Source organism: Vespa velutina, chromosome 1 (genome assembly GCF_912470025.1).
Source record: "Vespa velutina chromosome 1, iVesVel2.1, whole genome shotgun sequence".
NCBI lineage: Eukaryota > Metazoa > Arthropoda > Insecta > Hymenoptera > Vespidae > Vespa > Vespa velutina.
Window position 1 is genome coordinate 6,601,036 of NC_062188.1, and position 13,792 is coordinate 6,614,827.

Sequence of the window (13,792 nt, forward strand, 5' to 3'; positions counted from 1 at the left end):
TGTGTCATAAATTGTGTGATATACTTATAGGATTTACGTATATCACGCTTGATAATGGTATATTGTATTATGAGTGTACCAGCCATAAATCAAATTTCTGGTATTGTGTCAAGACATTACTGTGTTTAGTATTTAAATATTTATTGTAACTGTGATAAAAAATTTATTATGTGGTAATTACTTATCTCTTTTTAAACGAAATATAAAATCAAAAATATGTAATTTATATAAAATCTTTGAACTTTATATTGTATAAAAGTGATTATTCTATCTGTGAAACTATCATATCGTTAACGTATAGCAGTAAGCATATTTTTTATGATAAAAGAATGTTAAACACCACGTATAAGATAGTTCATAAATATTATTTTTAGTGTTTAGATTAATTACATGATTATTTTAATCCTCTAATGCCACTCCTCTCTCCTTAGGATCAAAATCAGGAACTATTTTTTGTACTATTTTTCTCCACTTGTTCCTTTGTTTTTCACTTTCTTTAACTATTTCAGCTATCATAGGATAATCTCTCCATTTGTTAAAATATTTATTCATAAGTTTACTATCATAATATTCCTGTGCCATTTGTACATTTTTTAAATATTCTAATTTTAATTGATTAACAATTGATCTTAGCGCATGAAAACATTTCTCTTGCAATTTCATATCATAAAAATCTTTAGCAACTTGATGTTTTATATTTTGTTCTTTTACCATATCCGTCCAATCTTTAAACGTGTACCATAATAAATTCCTATCATATAAAGAAATGGCAAGTTCAAGTTTAACTTCGTACTGTTCTTTTGTTCTCCTTCTCCAAACAGTAAAAGTTTGCAATAATAAATATTGTCTATAATGATCGTTTGCTTTTTGAATATTGTTATTTCTTATTTCTATGAGTTTCTTAAACGATCCTATTATATAATGTCGAAATAAATATTTGCAATAGAATTTATTGGCCATTGTATTTAACTTTTTCAATCTCTCCAATTCTTGCAATCGACTTTTTTCTTGTTCCTCACGTAGCTTTTTCGTTTCTCGCATGGCCTGAAATTAAAATAATTTATCTTTTAATCGAAAAAATATCAAAGTACATTATAAAATATTAAATAATAAAACAATTGTTCGAAGAAATATATGCAATATTATTAGCATATTTTGATTTTTGATTATCTGACCTCTTGGTATAACTTTTTTCTTTTCTCTTCTTCGTCACGTTTAGTTGCTTCTTCTTTTAATTTCTGTTCTTCTAACTTTTTTCGACGAATTTCTTTCGCCTTTTTTAATCGTTCTTTTCTTGCCTCTGCTCGAGCTTCCATTCTCATAATGAATTTTGGTGGATTTGGTGCTTGCTGTGGTGTAGTCATAGATTTATCTCTTAATAAACAAAACATGAATATATATGTTATATATAACTATATATTATTTTTTATAATATATATTATATACACATAATGTATGTATGTGTATGTGTATTTAATTAAGCCCACCTAAATATTTCATTGAATTGTGATGCAAAAAATATTTTTTACGCAATGTAAATGGTACCAAAGGCACGAACGGCACGAATATTTTTTTTCGGAGATTATTTTTTTCGGAGTTTTCGATGTTTTTTTTGCATACAACTCTTTATATTTTTTTTTATTACATATTATAGTTAATTAAAAAATATGTTCAGGCATAATACGTTATTATACGTAACATAATCTTACTATAGATATCTAAACGTATTTTCACTTCATTATAATTCGATGAGATATTTAGGTGGCTTTACGTAAATAGACGATCCTCTATATTAATTAATATAATATTATATATATATATATATATATATATATATATACATATATATCTAATTCTAATATTATATATATGTCAAAATTAGATAAATTACCTATGACCAGCTTGTCTCATTAATTGAATTAAAGTTCTTCTTGTTTTTTGACCACAATTCATCAAAGTTTCTTTAGCAGCATTCATAGTTTCCTTATCCATTTTCACTAATTCTTCTTGAATTTGTTTCAATTTAAATTCCTCGATAATTCTATTTTGTTCAGCCAATTTAGATCTTTGCTTTTCTATTATAACTTTCTGAGCATTTAAACGATTTTGTACAACAGACTCAAATGCAAAATGTTTTTTCTGACGAGTTAATTTTTTTTTATCTTCGCTTTCTTGCCGATTTTTAAAAGATATATTATTTTTTGTCTGTGACTTAGAATTTTTTCCTAATTCTTTTTGTTTCTCCGTAATTTCATTAATGAAAATTTCGATTTTACGTTCGTGGGATACATTTTGCGATTCCAATTTTGTTTTAGCAGTATTTTTTATATTTTCAATATAAGTTTTCCAATTTTGAAAATATCTTTTTAATCTTCTGGAGGCCATATTTTCTTGTATTTTTATTTTTATATCTCGAAATCGTCGTTCTTCCATTGAATTATTTTTTAAAAATTCAAAATATTTTTTCATTAACTGCAATCGTTCTTCCTCTGAATCGAAATTAATTTTATCCTTGATAGTTATTTTAATATTTCCGAAAGATACATTTTCGTTATTTCTATTGATTTCATCAGTATTAGAATTTTCAAATATCGGAGATAATTCTTCGATAGACGTTTGGTTGCGTCTCGTTCCAAAAGTTTGTACCTTTATAATTTCATAACTTTACATTAATAATTATTCAAATAGCAATAATATTTCTATATAATTTAATAATAAAAAATACAATCCAACCTTTGATCTATCGATTGTTTTAACGTCCATCTTTATTCTATTGGATATACTCCAGAAATCCTTGTCGTTTGAATTGGCTAGATTTTTCCTATTGCATCTATATTTATGTTGAAATTTTGGGCGGGATTTATGAAGTTCATTCTCAAATCTTCTTAATTCCATTTCGAGGAAAGTTTGTTCCTTCTTCAGGCACATTTCTTTAATTTCCTCTTCTTTCAACAATCTAATCAATTTAATTATTGATATAGAATACGTAAAAGAGAAATTCCAAATTAAATATTAATATTAATCAAATAAAACAGATATGACGTATAGTACAACGTTAGTCATATTAATTTTACCTTTTGGCCTCGGTCAAAGCAGAACAATTCGCATCAGGATTGAACGATGTATCTCGAATTACTTTATGTCTCGTGTCCATAATTAAATTAGGATTAAGAAAGCCTTTATTATCGTCTTTCAATAATCGATGTTTTTCAGAATGTGAAAAAATTGGCACCTTCATCATTTGATTCATGAGGTTATCTACCTCGTCGAGATGTACCATGTTTTAATGATACTTTTCGCTTTACTATTCCGTGAATTAACAACTAATATAAGTAATTCATTAACGAACCATTTGATGTATATAGATCTGAGAAAAAAGTAATCTATAGTTAGGGGTTGTTTATGCGTGTTTATTCTGTTGCTAAGGGGAACTCTGAGTGGGAGTTTCCATAAACTGGTCAAGTCACATATATCCAATCAGTTTATAAGATTACATTTATGCACGCGATTCTGATCATATATTATCCTTTTTTATTATTATTTAATTATTAATGTTAATAATCGAAAAATATTTATGATTTATTGTATTCAAAATTTATGAAAATTTTTAACTATTTGAATATTTTAAAAATTAATTATATCGTATGAAAAATTATTTTTATAACGTACATATAATAGATTTAGAGGCAGATTATAAGTGAATAAAATTTCATGTTAATATTTATTTTATATTGTCTAGATATTGATAAAAATGAGAACATATATTAGAGCTCAAGTTAATTTGAAATTTTCCCGCTATTTCTACGCAGCTTAATTGCCAACATGGAAACCGCTAGCGTCAATTGTTGTCAAGCCAGTGCTGCTGCAGCAAGTGCATCTTAGGCCTGAAAGTGCATCTGATTCTAAAACTCTATTTATGTTGAAGCTGGTAAGACTCCTGCGTGACAAAATACACAACATAAGATAAGAACATACTGTTAATAATTATAGATCGATATCGTCAATATGTCATGCGTTTAAATTTTGGAATATATTGCAAAATAATCGTGGTTAATCAAGCCTAAATGTCTTATATATTTCTTTGTACATTTTTTCTTTCTAAAAAAATAGGTAATAGCATGTCTGATATTTATTTTTCTATGAAATAGGTGACACATCGTAATATCACTGACGGAACATATAAAATACAATGGATCCAAGGGGCCCTCCTGAGGGGGGCCCTGGTGACACATTTGATATGTCTAATATTGGCAAAGTTGCTGACACTTCGGTAACTTGGCCAATTGATAGCCCGATTAACTCAGGAATATTTGAACAACCAAAGAAGATGAATAATAACAGATTACTATTTTTGACCGTGAGTAAAATGTGACATTTGAAAATTCTTTTTGACGAGTAAGATATTGATAACATTATTTTTTTTATTAGGTTGAATATGTTGAAGATCAATCAAGAGATTATTCCCGCTTATTCCCAACATACGAGCAGGTCTCGTTTTCACCCAGACCTTCATCTCCTCTATCTGATTTTGAGCATCGTGTTAGTCCACTTGATCCAAATATGAGTTCTGCTGCTAGGTATTCGCCAACTCCGGTTCAATTAACTCCATCTCCTTTTCATAATTCTGTTGTTATTCTCCAAGGTCCTTCCTCCCCTTTGATATCTACAACTGAATCCAATGTAAGATCAAGTATCAATTTTGTGGGTCAATTGACTCATCCAATAGATGCACAAACTGATACTGGAACAGATTTTATTGACGAAGAAAATGAAGAAACTTTAGTTTCTAGTGTTGGAAATGAATTAATATTAATGCAAGGTAAATAGTGTTAATAATAATTTAACATTCACAGAACTTATAATAACATATAAAATGATTTAATCTTTGCAGAGTCTAATACAGAATTGGAGCAAAGCACAACTCCACTCATGTTAACAGGTATATCAGGTGCAGATTTTACTTTAACAAGAGATTATATAGTAATGCAAGATGATCAAGTAAATGTAATGAATTCTTTGAAAAATCCAACTCTTTCAATGGGAGATAATCATATCACTAATGCATCTGAAAAAAAGGATATAACAAAAGAAAGTAATTCTCAGTCAATAACAGAAGCCAATGTGCAAATGGGTCAAATTAATGAAATATTATCTCATGCAAATAAAAAAAAAACTATTGATAAGAAGAATACAAAGAAGTCAAAGCAACAGATGGATGATGACAAAAATTTTTGTAAGTTAAAAATAATTGTAACTACTTCATTTATTAATACATGAAATTATTGTACAGTTCCAATTTATTACAGGGTGCGATGAATGTGATGGTATTTGTACCAATGAAGATGGTTGCACTTCTCATAATGTATGTACGATTGCCGATCAACCTGTACCATCACGAGCTATAGCTACACTGCCAGGATCATATCTTTCTATAAATAAATTATCTGCTGTGGATATTATATCGGGAGGTTCTGAATATGGAGTTTTTGCGAAACGCAATATTCGTAGGCGTACACAATTTGGTCCTATTGAAGGTATTTTATATGGTTACGATGGCACACCATTTGAAAATGCATTGCCATTGCTTTATGAAGCAGAAGAAGGACAATTTTTGAAAGTTGATGTTTCAGATGAAAGTGAGTATCATCGATCATACTTTAATTCATAGCCTTATGACTTCAAAAAGTATAGAATATATATATTTTTCAGATACTTCAAATTGGATGCGTTTTGTGAGGCCTGCACTTACTTATAAAGAACAGAATCTAGTGATTTGTCAACAGAAAGATGGAATTGTATTTTTAACTACAAAAAATATTTTACCAAAAGAAGAACTAAGAGCAGGACCTCATCCTGATTATGCAGCACGTAGAAATTTAATGGTATTGAAACCTGATGTGCGAGATGACAAAGGTATAAATAATTATATTTGCATTCTTATTTTTTTTTTTTTTTGTACTTTTTTATATATTTTATATTATATATTTTTTCTTTTATTAGAACATAACAACAGTATGAATATTTGGCCAAGATCAGATAATAATTCTTATAATCATGCAAGACGTATGAAATTATACAGAGGCAGAAATTTGAAAGAAAAAGAAAATACAAGACAAAATAATTGTAAAGAATGGAAATGTTGTACATGCAATTTGATCTTCAAAAAATTATCTTTATTTAAATTACATAATCTAATGCACAATCCAGAAGACAATAAAATAAATTGTCAATCAACAGTTTGTCCACAGTGTGGATTAGAATGCCAGAAAAGATCTGAATTAATCAGTCATGTTTCACAGCATGGAAGATTATCTTTGCCAAAAGGTAATAAATTGACTTCAGTGGTTGCTGCATATAAGTGCTCAATGTGTTATAAACGCTTTGCTACAAAAGTACGACTACAGAAACATTGTTTGGTGCATGGTGCCGAGGACCAAAAGCCACTGCCATGCAGCATTTGTCTGAAAAGATTCATGAATAATTCTGCTTTATCTTGTCATTTAAAAACGCATAGAGGTAAATTTTAATAAATTTTTATTAGATTACAATTTGTCATATATAAATAATTATATCTAAAAAATTTATATAACTTTGTAGAAAATAAGCAAGTGTATGAATGTCCAATATGCAGACAACTCTTTGATCAAGGTGTGATGTTAAAAGATCATGTCGAGACACATAGAAATGGAGATCATACATTTACCTGTCCACATTGTCAAAGAAATTTTATTAAATATTCAGTAATTCGTAAACATATAAGAGCTCATCATTGTGAAAGAAAACACAAGTGTCAGTTTTGTACAAAGCGTTTCCCTACAATGGATAAATTACAAATGCATTTACTTAAACATTCTGATCACAGGTATACATATTAGTCATATTGATCTGTATATTATACAAATTAATATTTATTTATTGTATTATACGTTTATTTCTCTTATAGGGAATTTCACTGTGCTGATTGTGGAAAACAATTCAAAAGAAAAGATAAACTTAAGGAACACATGACTAGAATGCATAATTTGCAGAAAATAAATCAAGAACAAACAGTACAAAATAATCAAGCAAAGAAGTTTGTGCCAAAGGTATGATCTATATCTAAAGTTTTTTTCTATGGTTAAAATATGTATATAATAATATGTATATTTTTTATTAGGTAAACCCAAATGATTACAATCGTTTCATATATAAATGTCATCAATGTCTAGTAGGATTTAAGCGAAGAGGAATGCTCGTAAATCATTTGGCAAAACGACATCCAGATGTTGCTCCAGAGTCTGTCCCCGAATTAAATTTACCAATTTTGCGACAAACGAGAGATTATTATTGTCAATATTGTGATAAGGTATCGTATTATATGATACAATAATTTTCAATCACAATATACATATATATATACATACATACACACATACATTTGTAAATTTTTATATATTTATTATATAAATGCATAAAGGTATATAAAAGCAGCAGTAAACGTAAAGCTCATATCATGAAGAACCATCCAGGTGCTGCTTTACCACCAAGTAATCGTCAAAAAGAATCAGAATATTCGAGTCTGCCTAATCCAACATTTAGTCAGACAGTTGGTAGTATTACAACTACACCTCAAGGATGTCAATGGTGCCATAAACAATATGCTAGTAAGGTAAATAAAATAAGGCATATTTTTAATCACAATATTTTAATATAATATATTATTTCTTGTTGTAATACATGTCTTTTCTCTCTCTCTCTCTCTCTCTCTCTCTCTCTCTTTCTTTCTTTCTCTCTCTTTCTCTCTTTCTCTCTCAATAGGCAAAACTTTTGCAACATCAACGTAAGAAACATCCGAATTTAATGGAACCAGCGGATCAAATTCCGCGATCTAGAAGTCGTCCACCACAAAATCAAAACCAACCACCTACACTAAGTGATAACAATTTCATGTTATCAGATTATATTCAAGCATGCGACGTAGATGGAGAATTTTTTAAGCAGAGGATAATCAAAATATCAAATGATGTTGATCTAATAAGTAACGGTTTGGAGTTGGTTGGACAACAATTTGTACGTATGCGTGATATACGTTGAAGAAAGAAATGGCACACCCGCTTTGTCGGGAATCATCGCCAATTTATCGAGATATGAATCTCGTGACTTTGTGCATAGTCAAAAAGGCTGTGCTTTTTTGCTGCCGGTACCAAACACAAAGGCATTGTTTGCCTGACAGAAGTGTGGTATGGTACTTCTACTTGAGAGTATTTGGAACGCAGCTTTGTCAGCGCCAGTGCGAAACACTGAGCGCTGTTGTCTCAATTGTGTGAATTGCAATGATGGTCACTGACGATGACGACTTCAGTGGATTTGTTGGAACGATACATACACGACTTTATTACTTTGTCTGAGCCTCGATACAAAAAAAGCCTAATGACCTAAAGAGTAATAATGAACAAGAAACAGTAAGATTATACTTGCAATAGACGTACTATTGTCTTGTATATTATTGAAAACTTCATTCACAAGACATTATGGATATTGAGCATCAGAAGGTAGGACAAATCATCGTACTGTCGGCACTTACCTAGTGCTAGGTCTAATAGTTTCTTTTGAAGTCTAAACCAAGCTTAAATTTATTGTCAAAGTCTATTGTTGATGTTAACAAAACTCGATATGCTTTACGTTCTAAACGTTTAAGCTTGGCTTAAATTAAAAGACTAAATGATCTTACTGCATCTTAGATCACCGTGGTTTCGTCTGTATAACGTGATTGTTTTGTGATAGACTACAAACCGAATGTAATACTTGCAAGACAAACGTTAAATCATTGTTCACTACACATTTGGCTTTAACGATAAAAGGAAAGAAAAGAAAAAAAAAAAGGAAAAAAAAGAAAACGAAAAAAAAGTTATCTGTAGATTTTTCGAACGACTGCAATCTCCGAAAAAAAAAAACGATAGTACGTTTCACTTTCGCTCTATCGTAATTCATAAATTTTCCTCGTAATCTATTTGTGTCTTTCACGTTTAGAGCGGAACACATCCTTCTCCTTCTTAGACTTCCAACGAAATACACACATACATTGTTTTTCACATAATCGTTTCTCGATATCTAGTTTCATACGCATACCATCTCGGTGTGAACATTTTTGCATCCTCCTCGATCATTGAATTAGGATGTCCGCTTAAAGCCGACGTAAGATACAAGGTAAAAATGTAGTTAATCAGGAAAAGAGAAATTTTTGTCTTCGTAGTGTTATGATGTAATGTGTAATAGAAATACATTAAGCACACATAATTTATCCTAACATTTAACAATCCCTTTTATCTGGATAATATTTAAAAAAAAAATACCGTAAAAAGTACAAGCGTTGCTCATTTGAAAGGTTGTGAAAATTCGTAGTATTCTTATTTTGAAGAATTTTAGATTGTACGTCGGATCCACACTCGTTCATCGATTATAAAATAATATAGTAAACTTTACATAATATATTAGTTTTATTACATAAGATGAAATATTCTTTTTCAAATTACAGGAATGATTTTTCATTTATTTTACTTACACAAGATGCATACAGTAACACACATTATTACAAATGCGAAGACAAAAGATTGCATGTTTGTTGATGTCATTGAGTACATGGCAAATTGTACTGTAAACATGATTTAAATAAAGTTATTGGATGATCGATATATATAACTGTATGTGTGATATACCTCATTGATGATGTAATTAGTATTTTTTCATATTTTATTATTAGTGGAAAATACCATCGGTATGACATAAATATTATGTCGAAAAATTTTACATAAAAATTTTTTAAATGATCAAATTTTCTCAATATTTTTTAATTCCTCTTATACATATGTTTCAGCTCACCAAAATCAGAGAAGGAAGTGACACAATCATTTTGCTTCTACACGTATCGTTTCCTTACTCTACCACGTTTCACTGAATAGTATGCAGAAACAAAAAAAAGTTATAATAATAATAATTATTATTATTATATAGCGATGCGTAGTAATAAATTAAAAACATATTTGAATTTATCGAGAATTATAGTTTTAATCTAATTATTTTTATAAAAAGAAAAAAAAAAAAGAAAAACTATCGATCTAGCCATCGTATCAAATTGTAATTTAGATTTTATTTCAATAGGCTACTTTAAAACGTTGTAATTGTATAATAACATATTGCGTATATGTGACAATAACAAAGTGCACTTGCGTATTGTAAAAACTAAAAAGAGACAGCTAGTTAAAGATCGTAAATCTAGTAAGTGAAATGGTTACGATTCGTTAACTTATTTTCTACCTATTTATTGAAGTTTTATTTTCAAATTTTTCGCTAGCTATCGCTAAAGGACCAACTGCACCAGGTTTGAACACCGATGCCTGATGATTTGGAGTTGTTGCTATTGGACCACAACCATCCTTTTGCATTTGAGCAGTCTCATAAAGTTGTTTCTGCATTACAGCCAAGGATACTTTATTTGCAGAGAGGAAATCTTTCATGGAGATCAATTCCCCAGACATACGTCTAGAACCATCGGAATCGTCTTCCGCAGCTCTAATCGAATCTTTACCAACGAGTTTCATAGACCTACGTTTAGAATAATATATAGAAGACACGGATGATTTTCTTCTAGGTAGATGAGGCGCAGCAAGATCTTGATTACCACATTGTAACTTGTTTATCACATAATTTAAACCTTGTTTGATAATTATCGAAGTTACATTCAATAATGAATAAATACAGCAACAGCCGATAACAAGGAAGACAAAATTGGCAAATCTATACCTGCAAAAACGTAAATCAATTAACATTGAAAACGTTGATGAACAAATAAAAAAGTTTCAATATGATTTATATACCAATGGACATATGGATAATTCATCTTCTGTGTACTGACAAAATCACCGAAACCGATGGTGGTAAAGCTAATGAAACAGAAGTAGAGAGCGTCGAAGTATTCCCAGCCTTCTAGCGGTGCATAAACCGCAGCAGCAATGCATGCAGTAAGACAAGAAGCTAATAAGAGATATAACATGACCCAATAAACGCTTGGTTTCCACTGTTCTAAACTGACTTCGTCGTCATCATCGAGGATATCCGGAAGAGACGATCTTGGATTGGATAACCTGGATACTCGTCGAGAAGATGTTGAACTTTGTCGAAGATGCTTTCTTACGCGGTACAAGTGAATACTTCTTAAAATCCAAGCCAGAAATGTGATGATCCTTTCAAGGAAGAGATTGAAGAACAGGATACCACCTAATAGATCATGAAGAATACTTGTTACATGATTGGAATTTTACTTTTTATTTAACCTTTTTTCTTTTTTATTTATATTGATTTTTTAACTTTTTAATTCTTTTCTTGTTTTTTTTTTTTCTTTTCTATGTAGGAGATTTAATGTAAAATTGAAAAATTCAAGTTATATCGAGATACTTCATATATTCACACAAATAGGACATTGTTGTATACCATTTCCTATTTCTTGATGTTATAGAAACTATACCTATTGCAATTTATACATTGAAGACTCATTCTTTTGTTCTGTATAAATAGGCCAATGTCCTAGTTTGTTTTAACTCAGTGTAGTGTAATATATGCATGCAAGCATCGAATATAACGGTAAGAATGTATCGAACGATATATTAAAGTAAGAATCTATTAATAGAAATAATATTATTATAATTATTTTTTTTCTCAATATGAATAAATTCATATTTTAACAAAATAATATATTAATTATATTTTTTATATGGCTAAATTATTACGTTAAAAATGGGCCCATAGTAAATCATGTCTATTATTACCAGAACAACCAAAAAATCCATAAAGAACAACAGCTGCTCGTCCTGCCATAGTTTGAGGAGCGGTACTTCCGTATCCTGAAAGAAGATCCAGATTCACACATTGAACCTATTTTCTAAAAATCTTTCTATGAGGGGAGTAATCTACATATGTGTACGTGCAAGCGTACATATCGATGGCTAAAGGAGTTGTCGAGAGGGTAAGTACTAGACTAGGTCGCAAGATATTAGCATTCCAGAATTCACCGTGCATTCTCACGCTCGAAGGGGCCGATGACCGTAGTCCTTTTATTCCGTATCACTTCTAACGCGATAACGTACTAATTGCGTGTATTTTATTACAGACATTTTTATATTCATTTATATATGTTTCTTTAAGTAAGAAATTGCAATAAGAAGATCGAGCAAAATGTAAAGTAAAATTATAAATACAATCAATTTAGACGAATACAAATTTCAATGATAATATCATTACAATAAACAATAATAATAATAATAATAATAATAATAATAATAATAATAATAATAATAATAATAATAATAACAAAAATAATAATAATAATAACAAAAATAATAATAATAATTAAACAAGAAAAAAAGAAGATATGGCTGGTTATATATATATATAAATATATATATATATGTATATGTATATGTATATGTATATGTATATATATATATATTTTTTGAAAAGAAAATCTTTTAAGAGGATTACAAAACTTAATGAGATGCAAGACGACACGTCGTCTAGTGACCCCATTTATCGTCGGTCGTTGCACGAGTGCGTTTCAAATGCTTTAAATTCCAAAAAATACTGTGTTATATTTCTTACCAATTGTGGAAACGATGGTGCCTACGAAGTGAAAGCTACCAGGAAAATCCCAACGTCGTCTTTTGTTAATGATACCGGCAGAGGAAGCATTTCCGTAGGCGTAAAGAAGTTCGTGTAATCTCTGAAGCGCTAGTGGACTACCACGCAGGTGATGCTTTCGAAAAGCGTGATACACCCGCCAAAATTCTGCAGCCTATATTATGAAATAAACGTAATTGATAAAGGCATCAATTTGTATTTTTTAATAATTTTCATAAGACAATTTTTTAAAATTTGAAAAATATTATTAAGGACTTATCGAATTTTTATTAGAAAATGAAATTGTGTAACTTGAATTGTAAAACAAACACAATTGATAAAGACTTGAATATATATTTTTGAATAATTTTCACTGAGGATAAATTAAAAATAAAAAAAATTAATTCTAAAATTATTGCCAAGGGCTTATTAGATTTTTGTTAGAAAAAGGATTTTGCAAACTGTACCATGAAACAGACATAAATTTTTATTTCTCAATAATTTTCATTACAATAATTTTCAACGATTGCAAAATATTTTCAAGAACATATTTCCAATTTTTATTAGAAAATGGAAGAGGAATAATAAATTGTAGAAAATATAAAACTATCTTCTTACCTGTCGTATTTCAAGGTCACCCTCTAGTATTTGGAAAAGAGTCGCGCCTGCGAGCATGTAAGCTGCCAGGACGACAGCGAGGAGGATGAACCTTGCGTTATCCTCCGCGAGGCCTCCGCACACGCACATCACCGGTGACTCTCATCTCTCTGACACCAATGTCCGATGCGATCCCCACTTTTCCTCTTTAACTGGACCGGCGCAAACTCGCCGACAAAATTTTACGATGATCCAAGTATTCGTCATGGTCGAAGGTCACCAATTTAAACTTTTTAATCCCAATTTTTTTGGATTTTCTTTAAATTTTTTCGTGATAGTTAATAAGTTATAATTATTTTTATTTTTCACTTTGTTTATATTTATAATAGATTTTTCTAACTAAATATTCTCATTGTTATAACATATTATCATAGTTTGTATAATTTTTGTATTGAAAAATAGTAGGAGAAAAAAATTTGTATATCTCTGCCTTTATTTTTCTTTTTTTTTGCTGAACTAAGCAAGTGCCGAATTGTATATTTTCAGG

General features: G+C 29.7%; 3 protein-coding genes across 24 annotated transcripts; 1 reads left to right on the forward strand and 2 right to left on the reverse strand.

The window, feature by feature from the left end:
- Positions 1 to 160: 160 nt before the first annotated feature.
- Positions 161 to 4,643, reverse strand: LOC124954337 (golgin subfamily A member 6-like protein 22). Its single transcript, XM_047507126.1, has 6 exons — positions 3,670 to 4,643; positions 3,075 to 3,367; positions 2,734 to 2,956; positions 1,892 to 2,646; positions 1,176 to 1,374; positions 161 to 1,044 (listed from the first exon to the last, which is right to left on the reverse strand). Exons 2-6 carry the CDS (start codon positions 3,278 to 3,280, stop codon positions 400 to 402), a joined length of 2,028 nt encoding a protein of 675 aa, XP_047363082.1. The 5' UTR covers positions 3,281 to 3,367; positions 3,670 to 4,643; the 3' UTR covers positions 161 to 399.
- Positions 3,804 to 13,740, forward strand: LOC124954267 (PR domain zinc finger protein 10-like). Of its 22 annotated transcripts, none has more exons than XM_047507023.1 (18): positions 3,804 to 3,928; positions 4,149 to 4,357; positions 4,429 to 4,819; positions 4,892 to 5,233; positions 5,307 to 5,636; positions 5,710 to 5,913; positions 6,001 to 6,516; positions 6,598 to 6,862; positions 6,944 to 7,085; positions 7,157 to 7,345; positions 7,457 to 7,648; positions 7,798 to 9,707; positions 9,854 to 10,254; positions 10,331 to 10,663; positions 10,738 to 11,616; positions 11,805 to 11,998; positions 12,493 to 12,841; positions 13,282 to 13,740. In XM_047507023.1, the coding sequence occupies exons 2-12, from the start codon at positions 4,190 to 4,192 to the stop codon at positions 8,071 to 8,073; spliced, it is 3,015 nt and encodes a 1,004-aa protein (XP_047362979.1). In that variant the 5' UTR covers positions 3,804 to 3,928; positions 4,149 to 4,189; the 3' UTR covers positions 8,074 to 9,707; positions 9,854 to 10,254; positions 10,331 to 10,663; positions 10,738 to 11,616; positions 11,805 to 11,998; positions 12,493 to 12,841; positions 13,282 to 13,740. The 22 variants fall into 22 exon arrangements, with proteins under 22 accessions (XP_047362979.1, XP_047362902.1, XP_047362972.1 ...); XM_047506946.1 differs by having other exon boundaries at positions 9,854 to 9,957; positions 10,138 to 10,254; positions 10,331 to 11,616; XM_047507016.1 differs by having other exon boundaries at positions 9,854 to 9,937; positions 10,138 to 10,254; positions 10,331 to 11,616.
- LOC124954347 (potassium channel subfamily K member 13-like) lies at positions 7,478 to 13,564 on the reverse strand. Its single transcript, XM_047507154.1, has 5 exons — positions 13,267 to 13,564; positions 12,631 to 12,823; positions 11,802 to 11,876; positions 10,854 to 11,253; positions 7,478 to 10,779 (listed from the first exon to the last, which is right to left on the reverse strand). The coding sequence occupies exons 1-5, from the start codon at positions 13,393 to 13,395 to the stop codon at positions 10,290 to 10,292; spliced, it is 1,287 nt and encodes a 428-aa protein (XP_047363110.1). The 5' UTR covers positions 13,396 to 13,564; the 3' UTR covers positions 7,478 to 10,289.
- Positions 13,741 to 13,792: the final 52 nt, after the last annotated feature.